The sequence below is a fragment of the Podarcis raffonei genome, chromosome 1 (assembly GCF_027172205.1).
Source record: "Podarcis raffonei isolate rPodRaf1 chromosome 1, rPodRaf1.pri, whole genome shotgun sequence".
Lineage (NCBI taxonomy): Eukaryota > Metazoa > Chordata > Lepidosauria > Squamata > Lacertidae > Podarcis > Podarcis raffonei.
In genome coordinates, this window is record NC_070602.1 from 117,653,511 (window position 1) to 117,675,552 (window position 22,042).

Genomic DNA, 22,042 nt, shown 5'->3' on the forward strand with positions numbered 1-22,042 from the left:
CCAGATTTCTAGATCCTTTTTAATTTCAGACCAACATTTTTCATAATTATCTTTAAACAGATTCAAATTTTTCCCAGTCAAGTTGACCCCCAGGTATTTCACTTTATTAACAACGTTTAGTTCTGTTTCCTTCTGAAACCCATCTATTTCTAAAGGTGTCAAGTTTTTTGCCAAAACCTTAGTTTTTTGTTTGTTTAACTTGAATCCCGCCACCCGACCAAACTCAGAAATTAATTCCAATACTCTTTTTGTGCTGGACACCGGCTCCTGTAATGTCAAAACCAAGTCATCTGCAAAGGCCTTCAGTTTATATTGTTTTCCTCCGACCTGTATTCCTTCCACCTGCTGATCCTTCCTGATCAAATTTAGCAAAACCTCAAGGACAGAAATAAATAGCAAGGGTGATAGGGGGCACCCCTGTCGTGTTCCTTTTTCAATTTTAAACTCTTCTGTCACCACTGATTTCCTCTCTTTTGAAGGATGCTGCAAAAAGGCAACATCCTGAAACAATGCCAAGCGAATAGCAACCGAAAGCCGGCAGCCATGTCTGATCAGCAGCGCTTCCAGATGGGTGTTAATTGTGGGATTGTTATTCCTCGCTAGAGACGGCCAATCCGTCCGACTCTTGTTTCTCCCAGTTTTTCATTTTTCCACTCTTCAGTTTGCTACACTTCCACATCAGTTTGCCATTAAAAAAAAGTTCTCATAAAAAAATTAACATTTGCATTTTTGTGTGAGTTGCTCCCAATACACACACGTTTATATGCAATTTTACCTCATACATTTATTTATTTTTTGCAAAGCAATTTCGCCTAATGTAATGCATTGTTGTATGTTAGTTTCTTCAGTACAGTCATACCTCATGTTATGTTTGCTTCACGTTATGTTCTTTCAGGTTACGTCCCACGGCGACCCAGAAGTACCGGAAAGGGTTACTTCCGGGGTTCGCCACTCGTGCATGAGCAGAAGTGCTAAATCGCACTTCACGCATGTGCACAAGCACCAAATTGCGTTGCACACCTGTGCAGATACGGCGCTTCAGGTTGAGCTCTTTTCATGTTGCGAAGGCGCCTCCGGAATGGCATGTCCCTTCACTCCAGAGTGCCCATATGCGACATTTCTCATATGAAAAGTGCACACAAGTCTTCTGGCATCGCACAGTAAGAAGATAGAGACATCCGTAGATCTAAACTACGTTTTATTCACAATATAGACAGAGAATCAATAAGCACATCTGTGTTCTCCAGACTCTGGCAGAAACAGAAAGCATACAGCAAAAGCGAAAGTACAGTGCAATAACATTCTCAGACGGAAAAGATAAGACAGTCTTCCGTTCCCACACTCTTCTCAGACATCTCATGTGATTTACACCAACCACACCAGCCAGCATCGGCTACATAAAATCCTGACAGGTAGGAGCGGTGAGGGAAGACATCAGTGCTATTTTTCTAGAAAAAGAGGTGCCGGAACTCACCATGAATATGTCCCTTGTTCTTTTACAATGGCAATGACGCCCACCTGAGAGGGGCCAGAACTGAGTTCCAGCTGTAAAACCCCCCTGGGGAAGACTTGCATCAGGAGGAAGGAGGGAAGAAAGATTGACATCAAGATTGGCTGCCCCAGTGGACCCTGCCGCCTGAGGTAGTTGCCTCACCTGGCCTCATAGGTGGGGCTGTCCTCAGGGTGAATACAAATCAGTGCTTGGAAAAAAAATTAATTGGATTTTTAAAATTTAAATTAGATTTTTTAAAACTTAAATCAGATTTTTACATTTTAAATGATTTTTTAAATTTAAATTAGATTTTTTAAAACTTAAATCAGATTTTTACATTTTAAATGATTTTTTTAAATTTAAATTAGATTTTTTAAAATTTAAATCAGATTTTTACATTTTAAATGATTTTTTAAATTTAAATTAGATTTTTTAAAACTTAAATCAGATTTTTACATTTTAAATGATTTTTTAACTTTAAATCAGATTTTTAAAATTTAAATTGGATTTATAAAATAAACGGCTTTTGGAGGAAAAAACTTTCTAAACAGTTTTGTGTTTACCAAAGACTATTCATCAGGAAATAAGGATTTAAGTTTATCATGTGTGCTAAAACGCAGTGTAAGCTTTTTTTAATCACATCAGTTAACAAACATGGCTACATATGCTATAATGTTATTGTTTTAGTTAAATAAATTGTTTATATTGTTATTAAGGAAAGGATTATTTTTCTCCTTCCAATAAAGTATAGCGGAAGAGTTGCCCAAATATAAACAGTTAGCTTATTAAACCTCACAATAACTTCATAATTCTCTCGCAATGCATTTCTAATAGTATAACCAAACCAGCAATTTTTGATATAAATGTAAAAGCTACTCTGAAAATTTATTATTCCAAAAATGAAACCTTCATCTGGTTGCAAATATTAAGATTATACCAGCAAGAATGAGTCTTTCTGTAAAAAATATGATTTAAATCAAGTCTTACTGACTAGTGATTTAGATCGTGATTTAAATTGATTTGATATAAATCAACTCCACCCTGGCTGCCATGGGTCAGGTGCTTGTTTTACATGCAGAAGGTCTCTGTTCAGTCCCCAGCATCAGTCCCCAGGTCTTGAGAAAGATTGCATCTGAATCCCCTGAAGAGCCACTTCCACCTCCAGACCAGCAGTGATGGACCTTGGATTCCATCAGCTGCCGTCCATGTGGTTAATGGTCAGGGGCAAAAGAATTGTAGTGCAGCATCTCTTGGAGGGTCGCAGAGAGTGAGGTGGCCTTTCCCGAAAGAATTTGAATTGACATGCTTTGCCCCACATCCCTGGCCGCAGGTTCCCCATCTCTGATTCAGACAGTGCTGAGTTATATGGACCAGTGGTCTGGCTTGATATACAACCAAAACATAAGGAATAATTATTACGGTCATACCTTGGAAGTCGAATCTGTTCCGGAAGTCCATTCGACTTCCAAAACGTTTGGAAGCAAAAGCCGTCCTCCGATTGGCTGCAGGAAGCTCCTGCAGCCAATCAGAAGCCGCGTAGGCCGCATCGGACGTTCGGGTTCCAAAGAACGTCCGCAAACCGGAACACTCACTTCTGGGCTTGCACCGTTCGGGAGCCAAAAGGTTCCACTTGCAAGGCGTTCGGATTCCAAGGTACGACTGTGCTTCCATTTAAGTTCATCAAGCACTCCTTTTGAATTCTCTTTCTTGGGGAACTGGGATTATTAATTAATAAACTGCCAGCATTTGTATCTCCCCTTTCTGTAAGAGTGTGTTGATGGCTGTAAAACATGTGCATAAAATATATAAACTCTCTTGAGTTCATGGTTCATAGGACCAGTCTTGATAACTTGATTATTAAATCTGTTTGAAACAGCACTGGTTTTCTATTGTAACCAATTTCAGTCCTGTTCCAAAGATGCACATCTATTCTGAAAGGGATAGCGGCGGTGCTGTTTCCTCCGCTTTTCATGGAAAAGAACCCATTTTCCCACAGCCCAGTTATGTGTGTTCTATAAATAGCAAGCCGGTGGCATGTGCTTTGGGTTGGTAGAGCAGTGTAAATTAGGATTTACGCATGCGTGTTAATAATATAAATAAATAAATAAATAAATTATTTATACCCCGCCCATCTGGCTGGGCTTCCCCAGCCACTCTGGGCGGCTTCCAACAAAATATTAAAATACAGTGGTACTTCACGTTACATACGCTTCAGGTTACACACTCCGCTAACCCAGAAATAGTGCTTCAGGTTAAGAACTTTGCTTCAGGACAAGAACAGAACTTGGGCTCTGGTGGTGCAGCAGCAGCAGGAGGCCCCATTAGCTAAAGTGGTGCTTCAGGTTAAGAACAGTTTCAGGTTAAGAACGGACCTCTGGAACGAATTAAGTACTTAACCCGAGGTACCACTGTACCGTAATGCATCAAACATTAAAAGCTTCCCTAAACAGGGCTGCCTTCAGATGTCTTCTAAAAGTCTGGTGGTTGTTGTTCTCTTTGAAATCTGGTGGGAGGGCGTTCCACAGGGCGGGTACCACTACCGAGAAGGCCCTCTGCCTGGTTTCCTGTAACTTGGATTCTCGCAGTGAGGGAACCGCCAGAAGGTCCTCGGCACTGGACCTCAGCGTCCGGGTAGAACGATGGGGGTGGAGACGCTCCTTCAAATATACTGGATGCTTCCCTTGTGTTCTGTCCACTACAAAGAAAAGGGAGAGGTGTGAGGATCATGTTGATGAGAACTCAAGTTATGGGATCCTGAATACTTTTGCATCTCTTCTGTTTTGTCTTCTAGCATCACTTATTCGTGGATTTAGTGAAAATACGGCTTTGGGTCAAAATTCACCTATTTACATATAGAACGTTCACATGTGTTTTAATCTTCGTTTAGGGTATTGTTGATTTTAATTATCTTTTATATGCTGTTTTTAACTGTCTTCGATAAATTTGATGTTTTGGTTTTTGTAAACCATTTAGAAGTTTTATTGCAGTTGAACAGTGTGTTAATTTTGTTGACTAAAATTGACTAAGGCTATGTTGATTTTTCAAAATCCTATCGATCTGTAACCTTGATGCAAATCATTTATTGCAGGAAACTCAAATTAGCTGCTGTCCTTATACCAGTGCAGGTCTTAGTAATATTCAAGTTGCCTACCATCATTTGAAATCTCCATCCTTACCTTTCATTATCAGTAATGTTTAGTTTTAATTATCCCCACCACCACTCGTTTATGCCAGCGATTCTTTATGCTTATGGTTTCTTGGTTTCTTTTTGGTTTTGGTTTTAAATCTAGCAAAGTATGAGAGAGAAGCCAGTAGATATTGGAATGAATTTTACAAGATCCACAAGAACCATTTTTTCAAAGATCGCAAGTGGTTGTTCGTGGAATTTCCAGAAATTCTCCCAGAAGGAAAATCTGACCTTTGTAGAAAAGTGGCTACAGAAAACTTGAGATGTACTGGTTTACTTGAAGACAACCATCTTTGTGAGGATAATTCTGCTGCAAAAGTTTCTTCCGTTTTGAGCGCGTGTTATGATAACTCTGCAGCTGATGAGCAAATTGTCAAGAGCACTGGAAAACAATTTCCTGGCGCTGATGCTGCTTACCGAATATTAGAGGTACGGTGGACCTTTCTATTCTGTGTCCAACACCATATTCCCCTGGGGTTTTTGATGCTTATGCAGAAGTGCAAAAATTGGATTGATCCTGAGACTTGTACTCTGCCTTGTTTTGGCAATCCTCCTTTCCCCTTCAGTCCAACCCATAGAGCAAGGCCTCCTGATCATTGGGAGAGGCTTATTTTGGGGGCGGTGGGGTCAACCTATGCTTTTCCTTCTACCCTCTTCCACATGTGTTTCTGTGGATCCAACCCATATGCAGCCTTGTGAATAGTTACCTATTTCTTAACTCACCTGCTGTGGCTACCAGAGTAAAGTAATTTCTTGGTGTATCAAACAAGATGAAGCCCTTCCTTGTGAAAAAAGGAGGACACACACAGAACTATTCCCTGAAGATATTTTAAAGTTTAATTCTTAGTCTGTTCTCGCCCTGCCCCCCTAAATGTTGGAAAATATTTTTTTTTATAAATGTGATCAGCTTAATATTTTGCTTTTGTCTTTACTACCAGGTTGGCTGTGGTGCTGGTAACAGTGTTTTCCCTATTTTGGAAGTGATTCGGTAAGCTAAAAAGATAAAAAGTTACATGCTACAGTAATGAGGAGGGAACAGCTGCTTTGCCGTAACTCCTACTAAGAATTTTCACTGTTGTTCAAGAATGAGGAACCTCTGGTCCTCCCGATGTTTTTTGCCCCAGAACTCCTATCTATCATCCTTGACCTTTGATCATGCTGGCCGGCTCTGATGAGTGTTGTTTTTATTATAATTTATTAAATTGGTATACTGCCCTTCATCCGAGGATCACAACGCACTTCACAACATAAAAATACAATATGAGAACACAAAGTACATAATAAGAAACCAAAAAAACCCCAATAACCCTGTGGCGTTCACACAGGGTCCCCGGACGTTTCACCGTCTGTTGATCCCTGTGCCACCACTTTATTTCTCGCTGCCACCACCCAGGCCCTACCTGGAACAATACTGAGTCCAGTCAGGGTTAAATTGGAATATAAACTTCTGTTTATTTATTGCAGTTTAACAAGCGTGTGGTTTCATAAACGGTATCGGTCAATTACAATCATGGCGTGCCTATCCAGTCCTGTAACTTCCACTACCTGCTCTCACTCACTAAACCACCTCTCAGATATTTACTTGTCTTCCTAGCCCCTAACTGTTCCTGACTCAGCTTATTTCACTACACTAACTCACCCTACCCGCAGACTCTATCCCAAGCCACTCCCACTCCAACAAACCACCCAACTCCCAACAAACTCCTCCTTCGCCCCTCCCAGAGCTGGTTTTATAGTCCCTCTGACTCCACCCCCCTGGGTTCTGATTGGGTAACCTGTTTAACTATTTCACCTCCAGCACGCTCATATGTTAATGTCACAAACCCCCCTCCAAAAAACAAACAAACCACATTTAAAAGGCCATATAATATTTAATCATTCCAAGGCCTGGTTATAGAGAAACGTTTACACCCGGCCCTTAAAGATATGCAATGAAGGCATCAGGCAAGCCTCCTCGAGGAGAGCATTCCACAAATGGGGAGCCACCACAGAAAAGGCCCGCCCTTGTGTTGCCACCCTCCGGACCTCCAGTGGCTTCCCACAACATCTGGAGGGCCACAGGTTACTCATCCCTGCTATAGGTGATGATAGCATGAGATGTTCCATTGGGTACGAAGTTTCGTTGGCCTTCATAGGTCCAAAACTGTACATTGGTACCTCGGGTTACGGACGCTTCAGGTTACAGACTCCTCTAACCCAGAAATAGTACCTCTGGTTAAGAACTTTGCTTCCGGATGAGAACAGAAATCACGCAGCGGCAGCGGGAGGCCCCATTAGCTAAAGTGGTGCTTCAGGTTAAGAACAGTTTCAGGTTAAGAACGGACCTCCAGAACGAATTAGGTTCTTAACCCGAGATACTACTGTACCATGAATTGGACTCCAAATGAATCAGATGCCGGCACAGGCAAGAAACAACCAGTGTAATGTGTTCATAATTTGTAAAATCTGCATGTGCGGAAAATCTCTTGGTCAGCAGTATTTCCAGCTATTTGTGGTTGTTCCATTGTAGCTACGCTTCAGAGTAATCAGTGAAAATTAAAGTTGTGATTGACATTGCTGCTGGTTCTTAAGAGCAAAGCAGATCCAAAAATTTTTTCCCCTTTATTTCAGCTCTTCCTAAAGTGAAACACTGCACTGTACTGGCAATTGTTCTTGGTACAGTCGTACCTTGCATGTTTGACTTACAAAACGTTTGGAAACCAAAGCGTGGCTTCTGATTGGCTGCAGGAAGCTCCTGCAACCAATCGGAAGCTGCGGAAGCCCCATTGGACATTCGGCTTCCAAAAGAATGTTAGAAAACTGGACCACTCACTTCTGGGTTTTGATTGTTCAGGAGCCAAGGCGTTTGAAATCCAAGGTACAACTGTACTGGAGAATGCTGCCTTATGTCCTTGGTGTCTGATAATCTTAAATACACAAGGGAGTTTGGAGCTGGCTCTGTAGCAGATGGAGGCGGGGGAAGAAGTTACCCCTGTATCGGAGCCAGCCTGCGTTTTTCATTCAGAAATTGAATAGAGACAGGTTGCGCTGGGACTGCTGTTGGAGGACCACATTCCCTTGTGATACTAGCAAGTGGGATCGAAAGGTCTCTTGTAGCTACATCCCTTTCCTTTTTGCTCAGTTCTATAATATTGCGCAGGGACGCAGGTGGCGCTGTGGGTTAAACCACAGAGTCTAGGACTTGCCGATCAGAAGGACGGCGGTTCGAATCCCCGCGATGGGGTGAGCTCCCGTTGCTCGGTCCCTGCTCCTGCCAACCTAGCAGTTCGAAAGCACGTCAAAGTGCAAGTAGATAAATAGGTACTGCTCCGGCGGGAAGGTAAACGGCGTTTCCGTGCGCTGCTCTGGTTCGGCAGAAGCGGCTTAGTCATGCTGGCCACATGACCCGGAAGCTGTACGCCGGCTCCCTTGGCCAATAAAGCGAGATGAGCGCCGCAACCCTTGAGTCGGTCACAACTGGACCTAATGGTCAGGGGTCCCTTTACCTTTTATAATATTGTGCAACGGCTACCAAATGCAGCTTCGTCACAGACAAAGCAATGGCCTAGTAGGGATGGAGTCCTGGAGAAGTAAGCGTTTCGCTCATTTCCCAACAAGACGTTTAACCCCCTCCACCCTCAACTTTCCCGTTCGCTTCCCTCTGCCTTTGCCCTTTCCACATCTCCCAAGAACTAGGTTTAGGTGATTTGATTATGCCTGCAGATGGATCCCCGGTGAAAATCGCTTCACAAAAGCAATTAGGGGGGCTGATATTTCCCTTGTTTCTTTCTCCAGCCACCATCCCAGAGTCTTTCTGTATTGCTGTGATTTTGCTTCAGAAGCGGTGGAGCTCATCAAGGTATTTAAAACGTGGCGATTCGTTTGCGAGAGCATCCTTTAATCTTTGGGTTCGCCAGCTAGTGAAATAGGCATCAGTACCGATATAGAGCTCAAAGACTGCAACAGCTTGGAATTATAGTTCCTTTTGCAATGAAGTAGTGCGTGTGGAACTTGTTCATATGTTCTCCTGCCTAGTGGGTGTTTCCAGATGATGCCCTAGAGAGGATTTGAGACCTTGGTACCTGGAGGCGTGCTTCCTCCCAGATATTATTCCATACTTGCATCATTCAAAATCAGAGGGCTCTCCCCATCTGCTTCTGCTGACTGGTGTGGTAGTGTGGAGCAGGGTCTTCTCAGGTGTGGTGCTAACCTCTAGATCAGGGGCAGGCAACCTAAGGCCCGGGGGCCGGATGCGGCCCAATCGCCTTCTCAATCTGGCTTGCGGATGGTCCGGGAATCAGCATGTTTTTATCTTGAGTAAAATGTGCCCTTTTATTTAAAATGCATCTCTGGGTTATTTGTGGGGCCTGCCTGGTGTTTTTACATGAGTAGAATGTGTGCTTCTATTTAAAATGCATCTCTGGGTTATTTGTGGGGCATAGGAATTCGTTCACTCCCCCCCCCCCCAAAAAAAATAGTCTGGCCCACCACATGGTCTGAGGGACGGTGGACCGGCCCACGGCTGAAAAAGGTTGCTGACCCCTGCTCTAGAGGTGGTTCCCCATGTGTGGTCCGCACACCAAGGGGGGTCCATAGCACATACCTGCCAACTGTCTGGGACATCCCATTTTTGTGACTAGTGCGGCCCGGAAGATGCACGTCCGGGTTTTGGGCTGGTACCTGTTGGAGCGTATGGCAGCACCATTCACATAACGAAAATTTAAAAAGCAGATTTTTTTAATTTAAACTGGATTTTTAAAATAAACTGCTTTTAGAGGAAAAGATAGTTTTCTGTTTAAGTTACATTATAATGCAAAGGCTATTCGTCAGGAAATAAGGGTTTGTTTTAAGTTTTTCATGTGTGCTAAAACTCAGTCTAAGTTTTTTATAAAAATAAAAATGTTTAACCACATCAGTTAACAAGCATGCTATAATGTTATTGTTTTAGTTGAACAAATTGTTTAAATTGTTGTTAAGGAAAGGATTATTTTACTCTTTCCGATAAAGTACAGCGGAAAAGTTGTCCAAATATCAACAGTTAACTTATTAAACCACACAATAATTTCATAATTAACAGTCGATGTATTTCTAATAGTATAACCAAATCAGTAATTTTTGATATAACTGTAAAAACTACTCTGAAAATTTATTATTCCAAAAATGAATCCTTCATCTGGTTGTAAATATTAAGATTATACCACGAGATTATAACACGAGTGTTAGCATCGGCCATGCAGGAGAGTGATATTAAAAAAGCTCAGGGCAATCTTCCCCCATTTTCTAAATTTTTAGTCCCCCAAAATAGGGGGCGTCTTATACATGGGGGAGTGGATGCTCGGGTTGCAAACATGATCCGTACGGGATGCACGTTCACAACCCGCAGCATTCGCAACCCGCAGCGGCGCATCTGCGCACACGCAGGTTGCGATTTAGCGCTTCTGCACATGCGCGACCGCCGGAACCCGGAAGTAACCCATTACGGTACTTCCGGTTTTCCGCGCGTCCGTAACCGGAAAAAACACAACCTGCAGCATCTGTAACCCTAGGTATGACTGTACGCGGAACAGTGTGGTAATTTGGTGAGAGCTTTATATCTGGTTTTTGTATAAACTGGTCCTTAGAAATGGGGTGGGTTGTTTTCTTTTCCTTTTCCGAAATCTGAATTGCTGAGGAGGAGGGATTTTGAGGGGAGCGTTTCTGTGTCACAGGAAAGAGATTCTAAGTAGTTTGAGAGTCTCTCTGTTTGTTCTTTCGGATTGGGGGGGACTTGTTAACAGTCGCATCCACTCATCGATTCCTCCCGGTGTTTTGCCTTTGTTCACGACGTGTGTGATGGTGCCTCGCCCTACCCTTTCCCAGATGGCAGCCTGGATGTCATTCTCCTCATCTTTGTGCTGTCTTCCGTTCACCCTGACAGGTAAATGAAGGCTGGAAAAGGTGGGGGACAGAGCCAAACACGGTAAATGTCTCTCTTCATCTGGAGTGGCTTTCAGGGCTATCTTTAGAGAGAGGGTGAATTTATTACTGAAGAGTCCTCTGGTTCACTTGCACGCTGGGCATTTAAAATCCCAATTCTCTCCCGTTCACAGCGAGAGCCGGTCGAAAGAGCGCTTTGCTAATGAGGCTCCTTGTCTCCCTCAGAAGAGGCTTCTTTGGCAAAATGAATGCCTATTAAAGATGGCGGCTCTTTCCAAAATATTACAGATGACTTCTTCTTTTCCCCTTGAAAAAAAAAATTGAAATGAAACCGGCGAAATCCAAATGGCCACCTTCATGCACCAAAGATATTCCCAGCTTTGTTCTCCAAACAGCTGAGCTTTCTGATTTGCTTTCAGAGAAAATCGCATTTCCCTCATTTCTTCCTGTTTGTTCGGGAGGCAAGCGGGTGATGAGTCATAGGCAAAAGAATATTTTGCCAAGCCCGGGTGGGGAAAGGGAAGAAATATCTCTTCCCTGCACCTTTTGCTAACTCTTAAGCCGCAAAGCTTCAGGTTTTCTGTGCAAATTTCCACCATTAGCCTGTGTAGATCTTCCTGTTTTGTTCCCCCACCGTCAGGTAATCTGATGAAGGTTGCTGTGATTAATATCCCTCAATTCTAATACTGCAAAAGGCTGTATTTAAGTGTTTTGTTTTATTTATTTTCCAAATTTTTTTATTACTTTTCCAGATTTATAACAAACAAATAGAAAAAAGAAAATCAAAAAACAAACCAACAAACATTTATCCTGATTGTAATAATTCCACTTTTGATAACATTGTTAGGTGAACAGTGTGTAACAATGTATTTAAGTGTTTTAAATAAACATGTATGTTCCACTAAAATCAGTGAAACTGGTTGCCGAATAAGTATGCCAAAATTAGGTCCGAGCTGCAGTTTGTATCCTAAAATCACTGTTGTTCTTTCTCTCGCCACTCACCTTATCATAGTATTATCCTAATTCCAAAGGTTAATGCACTAAAAGATAGCTGTTTGTTCTAATTTCCTAAATATTTAAATAAATTCCCCCGAACAAGCGCCTGTTAATAAAAAATACTGATCTCGGTTTGGGGGGGGGTGAGGAAGAGGCAAATAATTTTTAGCGGGCAACGTGCAAAAGGCCACGAGGGTTCTTCTCATGTACGAACCTTCATTCAGCATTTAAATTATCACCTGATTAGTTTTTAGGGCACTTACAGCCTGTCATTATTTTATGGGTGGGGTTCAGTCACGCCCTGGCAAATTCAGGTTGTGGAATTCAAAATGCTTTGGTTCTCTTGAGTTCACCCCAGAATGAACTTTCTATGATAAGGAAAGTGGAAGGAAATTACATTCTGAAGTGTGGAGTGACAATTGCTGGACACAATGTCCTGTAATCTCCCCACAAACTTTGTGCAAACGAATCAAGAGGAATGCTTTTTTTTAAGGGTTTATTGAGTTTTCAAAAACAACAACATCAGACCCTCCAAGTGTCCCTATTTTCCAGGGACAGCCCCGGATTTAGAGAAGCCGTACAGGTTTCTGATTTGATCCTGGAATGGCCCATTTTTCCTTAGGATGTCCCTAGGTTTCATCGGAGAAATGTTAAGAGGGTATGGGGTTATGCAACCGCCGAGCCAAGGAGATAAGTAACTATACAATCTTTAGAAGACATTTGAAGGCAGCCCTGTATAGGGAAGTTTTTAAATGTTTAATGTTTTGTTACGTTTTTATATATGTTGGAAGCTGCCCAGAGTGGCTGGGGCAACTCAGTCAGATGGGCGGAGTATTATTATTATTAGCAGATTATTATTAATATTAATATTACTGCTACTACTACTATGGGATAAGATGTCCTTATTTTCATCGAAGAAATGTTGAGGGTATACAACATGCAAACAAGACAAACAAACAAAAAAGAACAAAAACTTTGCGGGTCACGTTATTGGAATTAAAATAAAATAAGCAGAAGTAGGTTTTGTAGATATATCAAAATAAAATTATATAAAGGCACCTTTTGGAAGGAAAAGCTATATATTAATAAGGCAGCCTTGCCACTTAGAGGTATGTCTTGTCAGGGGCAAGCTAGTGTTTTGTGTTTTTGAATTACACCCTGATGGTGTGTGTGTGTGGCTGGCTATTCTATTTTCACAGGATCCAAGGAGTTATAAACAGGCTGGCCAGATTATTGAAACCTGGAGGAATGATTCTCTTTCGGGACTACGGAAGATACGACGCTTCTCAGCTTCGTTTCAAAAAAGGTGCTTCTCAAAGAGACAGTTGCTTTGTTTGTCTACTTGTTGTGAGTCCTCAGTAGGGATACAGTAATCTAGCCTTCCTTTTCTCCTATTAGGCCGCTGCTTGTCGGAGAACTTCTACGTAAGAGGCGACGGCACCAGAGCTTATTTCTTCACAAAAGGTATTTGGGCCAGCACCATGGTTGAGCAGTGTCAGTTTACCTCAAAGGGATAACCTCTCCTCATGGATTGCTTCCAAGCCCCACTTTGCTTTAGGAACGCTTGCTGGTTCAGGACAAAGGGCAAAACCTTATTCTCCAATGAGATCAGGGCTGTGTTCATGCCATACATCATTCCAAAGAATCCTGGGAACTCTCATTTGGGAATTATAGCTCTGTGAGGGTGTCAATCACAAGTCCCAGAATTTTTTTTAGGGGAAGCCATGTGCTTAAATGTATGGTGTGTATGCAGACTCAGTTAAATTAGGCTCAATAAAATAAAATAATTGATTACAGGTGGGTGGATTTCGGTTGAACATGAGGAGAAAGCTCAGCCAAATGTGGGCTGTTTGTGGAAACCTTTTCCTCACAACAGCTCAGGTGGGATCCTGAAAGCCAGTTGATAATTTGCACTTAAAATGTTGTATTATTGCATGAACCATTTTGAGAGAAACACTATATATAATAATGGGATTCCTCCAGTAGGATACAACTATTGCATTCAAAATAACGGTTTGGGAGGAGAGTAGAAGTTGCAGCGCAGCACATTGTTGAGAGCAGTATTTTAATTCCATGTGGTGGTTTGTCCGGTTGTGCTGGGGGTGTCTTACAGCAGTGTGGGGCACACATAGAATCATAGAATCATAGAGTTGGAAGAGACCACAAGGGCCATCGAGTCCAACCCCCTGCCAAGCAGGAAACACCATCAGAGCACTCCTGACATATGGTTGTCAAGCCTCTGCTTAAAGACCTCCAAAGAAGGAGACTCCACCACACTCCTTGGCAGCAAATTCCACTGTCGAACAGCTCTTACTGTCAGGAAGTTCTTCCTAATGTTTAGGTGGAATCTTCTTTCTTGTAGTTTGGATCCATTGCTCCGTGTCCACTTCTCTGGAGCAGCAGAAAACAACCTTTCTCCCTCCTCTATGTGACATCCTTTTATATATTTGAACATGGCTATCATATCACCCCTTAGCCTCCTCTTCTCCAGGCTAAACATGCCCAGCTCCCTTAGCCGTTCCTCATAAGGCATCGTTTCCAGGCCTTTGATCATTTTGGTTGCCCTCCTCTGGACACGTTCCAGTTTGTCAGTGTCCTTCTTGAACTGTGGTGCCCAGAACTGGACACAGTACTCCAGGTGAGGTCTGACCAGAGCAGAATACAGTGGCACTATTACTTCCCTTGATCTAGATGCTATACTCCTATTGATGCAGCCCAGAATTGCATTGGCTTTTTTAGCTGCCGCGTCACACTGTTGGCTCATGTCAAGTTTGTGGTCAACCAAGACTCCTAGATCCTTTTCACATGTAGTGCTCTCAAGCCAGGTGTCACCCATCTTGTATTTGTGCCTCTCATTTTTTTTGCCCAAGTGCAAAGAGCCAGTGTGGTGTAGTGGTTAAGAGCGGTAGTCACGTAATCTGGGTAACCGGGTTCGCGTCTCCGCTCCTCCACATGCAGCTGCTGGGTGACCTTGGGCCAGTCACACTTCTTTGAAGTCTCTCAGCCCCACTCACCTCACAGAGTGTTTGTTGTGGGGGAGGAAGGGAAAGGAGAATGTTAGCCGCTTTGAGACTCCTGAAGGGGAGTGAAAGGCGGGATATCAAATCCAAACTCTTCTTCTTCTACTTTACATTTCTCCCTGTTAAAATTCATCTTGTTTGTTTTGGCCCAGTTCTCTAATCTGTCAAGGTCGTTTTGAAGTGTGATCCTGTCCTCTGGGGTGTTAGCCACCCCTCCCAGTTTGGTGTCATCTGCAAATTTGATCAGGATGCCCTTGAGTCCATCATCCAAGTCGTTGATAAAGATGTTGAATAAGACCGGGCCCAAGACAGAACCCTGTGGCACCCCACTAGTCACTCTTCTCCAGGATGAAGAGGAACCATTGATGAGCACCCTTTGGGTTCGGTCAGTCAGCCAGTTACACATCCACTGAGTGGTAGCATAGTCAAGATCGCATTTTACCAGCTTCTTTACACACTGTGGGGCACACACGGATGTCTGCATCGACAGGGGAAGAGGCTTCAACTTGGCACGAGATCCCTTTTCTTTCTGTGGAGTCCTGTCCTAGGCCCCTGTCTGTCATGCTTAATTAACTCTGAATTAGCTGGCGTTTCGGCGTGTGTGTGCTTTTAAATCAGTCCCACAGAGGTCTTTCTCTTCTGGATTATGAGATGTGACCAAACTCACATTTACTTCCCATAATATTTTCTATTAACTGAAAGCTTTGGGAGGGGAGAGGAGAACAGGCGCCTGCAAAGAGGGCTTTCAACTTTGGTGTGACTGATGAGTTTTCGTACACCACCGGGCATGAGATTCTGTAATGAAATTCATGTGGCGCCGTGAAATGCGTCTCCTTTCCCCTGCCTTGTAGGGTTAGTGTCCGCTGCTTGGCTTTCAGAACAGCAAGAAAGAGGGAGCGTGTTCCATCCCTGACATACTCTTAACTAGGGCTGGGCAATATCTGGCTTTCAAGATCGTGATGTATCAGCTGAGGAGCTGGCAATACGTCACGGCTTCCCAGTTGCCAGTAGCAGCGCAGGCAGGCAGATACGAGTGAGGTGTGCTATGTATACCTGAAGGCCCAGTATCCCTGAAGGAGCATCTCCACCCCCAATGTTCAGCACGGACACTGAGGTCCAGTGCTGAGAGCCTTCTGGCGGTTCCCTCACTGCGAGAAGTGAGGTTACAGGGAACCAGGCAGTGGGCCTTCTCGGGAGTGGCGCCTGCCCTGTGAAATGCTCTCCCATCAGATGTCAAGAAAATAAACAACTATCTGACTTTTAGAAGACATCTAAAAGCAGCCCTGTTTAGGGAAGTTTTTAAGGTTTGGTGTTTCTTCGTGTTTTAAATATTCTGTTGGGAGCCACCCAGAGTGGCTGGGGAAACCTAGCCAGATGGGTGGGGTATAAATTTATTATTATTATTATTATTATTATTATTATTATTATTATTATTATGCTGGTGGAAGCCACTGAGCCATGATATATCCCAGCTTCCTTTTGGGTGAAACTCACCAGAAATGGTGAAACTCAGCAGAAAAATAAGAAATCAAGTTAACAAACTATTTATTTAAAAAATGGAAATGATCTACTGAATATTTGCAGACAATCTGTAAACAGAAAAGAACATTGGCAGGATTATTGCAATAACCTGCAGTTTTATATGAGTATACATTTAAAGTAGATGAATTAATGATTAAGTTAATTTGGAATACAGTCGTACCTTGGTTTTCGAACAGCTCAGTTCTTGAACGTTTTGGTTCCCAAATGCCCCAAACCCGGAGTGACTGTTCTGATTTACAAACGATTTTTGCAACTGACAGGGCTTGCGCGGCTTCAGATTGGTTGCAGGAGCTTCCTGCAGCCAATCAGAAGCCACGCTTTGGTTTCCAAACATTCTGGAAGTCGAATGGACTTCCAGAACAGATTCTGTTCAACTTCCATGGTACGACTGTATACGGAAAATATAAAAAATAAATTTAAGGAACCACAGGAAAAGGGGAAGCCGAGTTTGGAAATGTTAAAACGACTGTAAAATTATTGAAATGTATAACACTGAAAATCATAAATAAAAATTAAAAAAAGAAATAAAGATATATCGCCAGCTCAAAATGTCTTAAACGGGTATCACAGTTTGAATGTCATACCAGTTCCAGACAATTAATCGTAATATCAACCAGGTCTACTCTTAACTTAAACTGAATAACTATCGTATAGCTGGGAGGATAGAAATGGTTGCTTCAAGCTAGTCCTCTTGAATTAGGAATTCCAGAGCTTGCCAGGTAGCCTGAGTAGGTACCGCTTCCTGCTTTGTGAGAGATCGAATCCCGGAAGTGGCATGCTCTGCTAGGCAGAACTAGACATCTTTGACTACCTTGTTGCTTGCATATGCGACAAGGCCGTGCTCTAGCGTAAGCATTTGCCTGCAAACCCTTTCACTGGCATTTGTGCGCAGTTGAAGCTGTGGCTGCCACAGATTAGGCAGGTGACGGCACTGCCCTCCCTCCCAGCCTGTAGCCCTCCAGGGGGTGCCCTCAGATGCTTGGGTCGCAGTCCCAGGAGGTATAAGCCTCTTAGCGAAACGCTCACTTAAGGGGAGCAGGGTTGGAGGTGCAGTGCAGCGCAGCCCAAGGTCAAGCACAGATAACCAGTCCAGGTCCAAAACACGATCCAGAGATGAGGTCAGGCGACAGACGGTTCAGGCAAGGTACAACACAGCAACAAGGGAGCTCTCGAATCAGGAGCAGGCATGCTGTACAAGGAGCCAGGGGGACGGTGTTGTTTCTAGGCCTGGGCCATGTATCAATACATCATCCTAGACCGGTTTGAGGGCCAGAGCAAGATATTGCCTTCCCCTGAAGGTATATCGCAGGTGGGGCTTGCCTTACCTTCTCTGGCTGCCTAATTCCTCCCTGTGCCAGCCACTGGTGGAGGAGGAAGCTGCCTCTGAGGCGCTTTGGCTTCCCCCCAGTGCCGAATGATGCTCCTTTTCAACATCACGATGTATCGCTATATCGTGATGTTTAGCTGGTGATACATCACAATGTTGAAAAGTTGGTATCACCTAGTGTGACGTTAATATATGAGAGTGCTGGAGGTGAAATAGTTAAACGGGTTACCCAATCAGAACCCAGGGGGTGGAGTCAGAGGGACTATAAAACCAGCTCTGGGAGGGGCGAAGAGGAGTTGTTTGTTGGGAGTTGGGTGGTTGGTTGGAGTGGGAGTGAATTGGGATAGAGTCTGTGGGTAGGTTGAGTTAGTGTAGCGAAATAAGCTGAGTCAGGAACAGTTAGGAACTAGGAAGACAAGTAAAAATCTGAGAGGTGGTTTAGTGAGTGAGAGCAGGGAGCGGAAGTTATAGGTCTGGATAGGCACCCCATGGTTGTAATTGACCGATACCGTTTATGAAACCACACGCTTGTTAAACTGCAATAAATAAGCAGAAGTTTATGTTCCAATTTAACCCTGACTGGACTCAGTATTTTACCGGGTAAGGCCTGGGTGGTGGCAGCGAGAAATAAAGTGGTGGCACAGGGATCAATAGACGGTGAAACGTCCAGGGTCCCTGTGTGATCGCCACACCCAGCCCTAGTTGTTTCCAGCCACTTGGAAAGCTCACGAAGGATGATGATAATGGATAAAGGATGATGATGATTATGATTATGATGATGATGATTTTTACAGTGGTACCTCGGGTTAAGAACTTAATTCGTTCTGGAGGTCCGTTCTTAACCTGAAACTGTTCTTAACCTGAGGTACCACGTGACTTTGTTAGCAGCATCCTACATAGATCTTTTATTATTATTATTATTATTATTATTATTATTATTATTATTATTATTGCACTGTTTTAAATGAGTGTAACTTGGCTATTTATTTTACAAAACACAGATGAAATACACAGCATTTTCTCTTCGGCGGGCTTAACCGAAGTGCAGAACCTGCTCGATCGACGTCTGCAAGTGAACAGGAAGAAGAAGGTGAAGATCCATCGGGTCTGGATTCAAGGCAAGTTCCAAAAACAAGGGGAGCTGACTCAAGAGTAGGCAAGAAAATGCTGCAGGTAAACACAGCTCTTAGCCTGAGAAGACATTTCCCCTCAAACGTCCTGATAAACCAGGAACGCATTTGAGCAGAAACACTTTATTTACCATTTCCGCATATGTTGATGTGAATTGGACACAACCCAGAAGTGCGTGTGACTTGCCTCTTGCACACTCATTGGGAAGGAATTTCTACATTGCAGGGGCTAGTTGAGCCTCATAGTCCCTTCCAACTCTACAATTCTGTGATTCTGTGAATGAAACGGTTTCGGCTGCTTTTGTGTTCCGTTCATTGCTGGAAAGCAATTGCTTTTTAATTACTGTCCCGACCAGGAGATTCAAAAGATCGCTGGAGGGCCAAAGGTTTGGGTCAGGATTTTGACAGTGAAGGTGGGGTGGGGAAAGACTAAAAGTGGAGAAAAAGAGACCAAAGGGGAAATGAAACTTCAAGACTAAAAGAGGGGAAGGAGGAAGAGGAGGAGACCAAAACAATTACGGGAAAGAGAAAGTTGAACTGAGCTCTCCTGCCCTTCGGATTGGCCAACAGTTTGGTAGGAGATGAGGAATGAATGCAGAGAAGTAAAGCTGGAAAGAGGAGTAAGAGCGTTATTGTGGGAAGAAGAAAGCAAAACCACCCCTTCCCACAAATACATTTAAACAGATAAAGGAAGTTAATCAGCTGAAGGCCAGGTTGAAGACGAACGTTTTGCCTAGTGCCTTAAAGCTGTATAATGAAGGCATCAGGCAATCCTTCCCAGGGAGAGCATTCGACAAACAGGGAGCCACTGCAGAGAAGGCCCTGTTCTCATGTTGCCACCCTCTGGACACAAAGGCACACAAAGAAGAGCCTCAGAAGATGAACTCAGGGTCCAGATAGGTTCCTATGGGGAGAGGCAGTCCTTTAGGTACCGTATTTTTTGCTCTATAAGACTCACTTTTTCCCTCCTAAAAAGTAAGGGGAAATGTGTGTGCATCTTATGGAGCAAATGCAGGCTGCACAGCTATCCCAGAAGCCAGAACAGCAAGAGGGATTGCTGCTTTCACTGCGCAGCGATCCCTCTTGCTGTTCTGGCTTCTGAGATTCAGAATATTTTTTTTCTTGTTTTCCTCCTCCAAAAACTAGGTGCGTCTTGTGGGCTGGTGCGTCTTATAAAGCGAAAAAATACAGTATTTCAGTCCTGAGATGCTTAAGGCTTTATAGGTCAAAACCAGCCCTTTGAATTGAGCCCAGAAACTAATTGGCAGCCAGTGCAGTTGGGCCATTTGCAAAGCTGACACGTGGTTAAATATCCTGAAAGAAAGGAAAGGACGTTTGAGGTTGTTGGGGGTTTTTTTAGCAAACTGGAATTGGTTTGTGAGCTTTTGGAACACCTGTTTTAATCAAAGCATATTTTTTTTTACACTTGTTTGGTGAGCTATATGAAGCATAAGGTGAATGGATATAATAGTATGAACTGTACATGCATATGGAACAATGTATCTGGTATGCAACCCTTTGGAATTAATAAAAAACAGAAAATGTTGTAGTTTGTTAATTACTGTTTATGCAGCGCCATTCGCATGGTACTTTGACAGTAACAAAAAAATAGGTCTCTGCTCTAAGGGGAGAAGAAAAGGCGGAAGTGGGGATCATTTACTCGATTCCCATACGTGCCCTTGGACAGAGCTATGAGAGATCTCATCTATACCCTCTATCTCTGCTTTTAAAAACGCCATGGAAGTGTTACGTGGTTATGTAACTGTGTCTTGGTGAGCTTTCATTATTTGGCTGCACTTGGAAAATTAGTCATCAGCCTGTACTAAGCATTCAGCATTTTATAGCCCTGCAGAAAAGTTGCTGACTGCTGTATAATGTTGCGCTTTTTACTCGCCCCTAGCCATTCCACAGTGGCAAACGGAAGATGAAAGATATGAGACCTAGGAAATGTCACACGTCTCAAACTGAAGGGTTCCTTCAGTTCATGGCAGGATCCTGGAGAAGTTCCTCACTTGAGGAAGAGGGGGAATTTTTGCCAGTTTTGCACAGTTCCTCTTGTGTTGTCCCAGATGGTACCCTGGTCCTCCATAACAGCTTTTTTTGCGGGGAGGGGGGCGGAAAGAGCACAATGATCTGCAGGAGGAATTGGCAAAGATCACCTCTCTGCTCCTTTCCCTAAGAGCAAGATTGGATCCAGTTGAATGAGTCCATGGTTCAGGCTAATTTTTTAACGTTAGACACCCATGTTTGAAATCTTGCAGCACTATCCTCGTCTACTCAGAAGTTAAATCCTGTTGAATTCAGTGGGGTTTACTCTCAGGTAAGTGACGTTAGGCGTGCAGCCTTGGAGTGCTGGATTACACTCATATTCCTTCATATTCAACTGTTTTTATTACTGCCGGGAGTTTTCTGCTGTACTGTTCCGCTTAATGTCCATAGCTAATAGAAATTGTCTTGAGCGTTTTTGAGGAGTAGACCCAAAATGCTAGTTGTATTATGTAGCTGTCGTCTTAACCGCTGAATCATAAGTGAAGACATACATCCTGTGTGGTTTTCTCGCATTTGATCAGCTATGTATAGTCTCGTTTCATGGAAACTGACAGCATGATCTGAGGAACACGGCAATGTTGTGTGTTCTATACACATTCAGAGAAAGCAAGTTTACAGTCGTATTAATAGTTTAAAGCAGGAATGTGGAACCTGAAGATGCTGTTTGGACTTCCAGCTCCTCAACAGAGGATCGGGCGTGATGGGAATTGTAGACTGCGTACCCAGTAAATATGTGGTTAGTGTAACACACTGAAGCAGGCATTCTTTTTGGAGGAAATGGGGTTTAACTCCAGCCATGATTGAAGAAAACGGCTTCCTTCATAGATCTTGAAGCTAATATCTGGACAAACATGGACTTCCACCAGTTCAGTGTGCTCAGTGAATGCAAAATACTTAAACGTGAGACATCGCTTCTTGACTTTTAGGAGGGACCTACAGATATTTCTTAAAACACCGATTTGTACTCTGCATATCCACAAAATCTTTCAGTGCTGTCATTCTTGCCAAGAAAGAATGATTGGCATGAACATATGCTTTTAACCCTTGAAACGGAATGTTTTGTGCAAAATGTTTCTATTAATATCAATATTAACACTGGGTTTGTAAAGATGGGAGGGGATCCTATCTGAACATTGAGTTATTTGTGTCTTAATGATAAAACTAAGATAACGGAGAATTTTGGATACAGTCAGCACCCCATTTTTTCCAGCTGTATCTTGGGGGGAAATTCAGATGCTCAAATAAAAGGGAGTGTTGTTGTAGGGGGTGCACAAGAGGACTTGGACTATTGAAGATTCTGTTCTGCAATTCTATACAAGTTATTATACAAAACTACACCTGGCTTGTGTGACGGAGAACTGGGTGCGCGAAGGGGAAACTGTTACCTTACGACAGATGGCGCCC

At 43.2% G+C, this 22,042-nt stretch overlaps 1 protein-coding gene across 4 annotated transcripts in view; it reads left to right on the forward strand.

The window, feature by feature from the left end:
• Positions 1-20,135, forward strand: part of METTL8 (methyltransferase 8, methylcytidine) — a 37,852-nt gene extending 17,717 nt beyond the window's left edge. For 2 of the 4 annotated variants that reach the window (XM_053359845.1, XM_053359836.1), the window contains exons 3-9: positions 4,783-5,108; positions 5,618-5,667; positions 8,454-8,517; positions 10,436-10,575; positions 12,770-12,876; positions 12,969-13,034; positions 18,461-20,135. In XM_053359845.1, coding sequence (XP_053215820.1) covers positions 4,783-5,108; positions 5,618-5,667; positions 8,454-8,517; positions 10,436-10,575; positions 12,770-12,876; positions 12,969-13,034; positions 18,461-18,615 — 908 coding nt within the window. In that variant the 3' untranslated portion in view covers positions 18,616-20,135. Of the gene's footprint in view, positions 1-4,782; positions 5,109-5,617; positions 5,668-8,453; positions 8,518-10,435; positions 10,576-10,747; positions 11,291-12,769; positions 12,877-12,968; positions 13,035-18,460 lie in introns of those variants that run through there. The other 2 variants (XM_053359847.1, XM_053359848.1) reach the window with 2 other exon arrangements.
• The last annotated feature ends 1,907 nt before the right edge of the window (positions 20,136-22,042 follow it).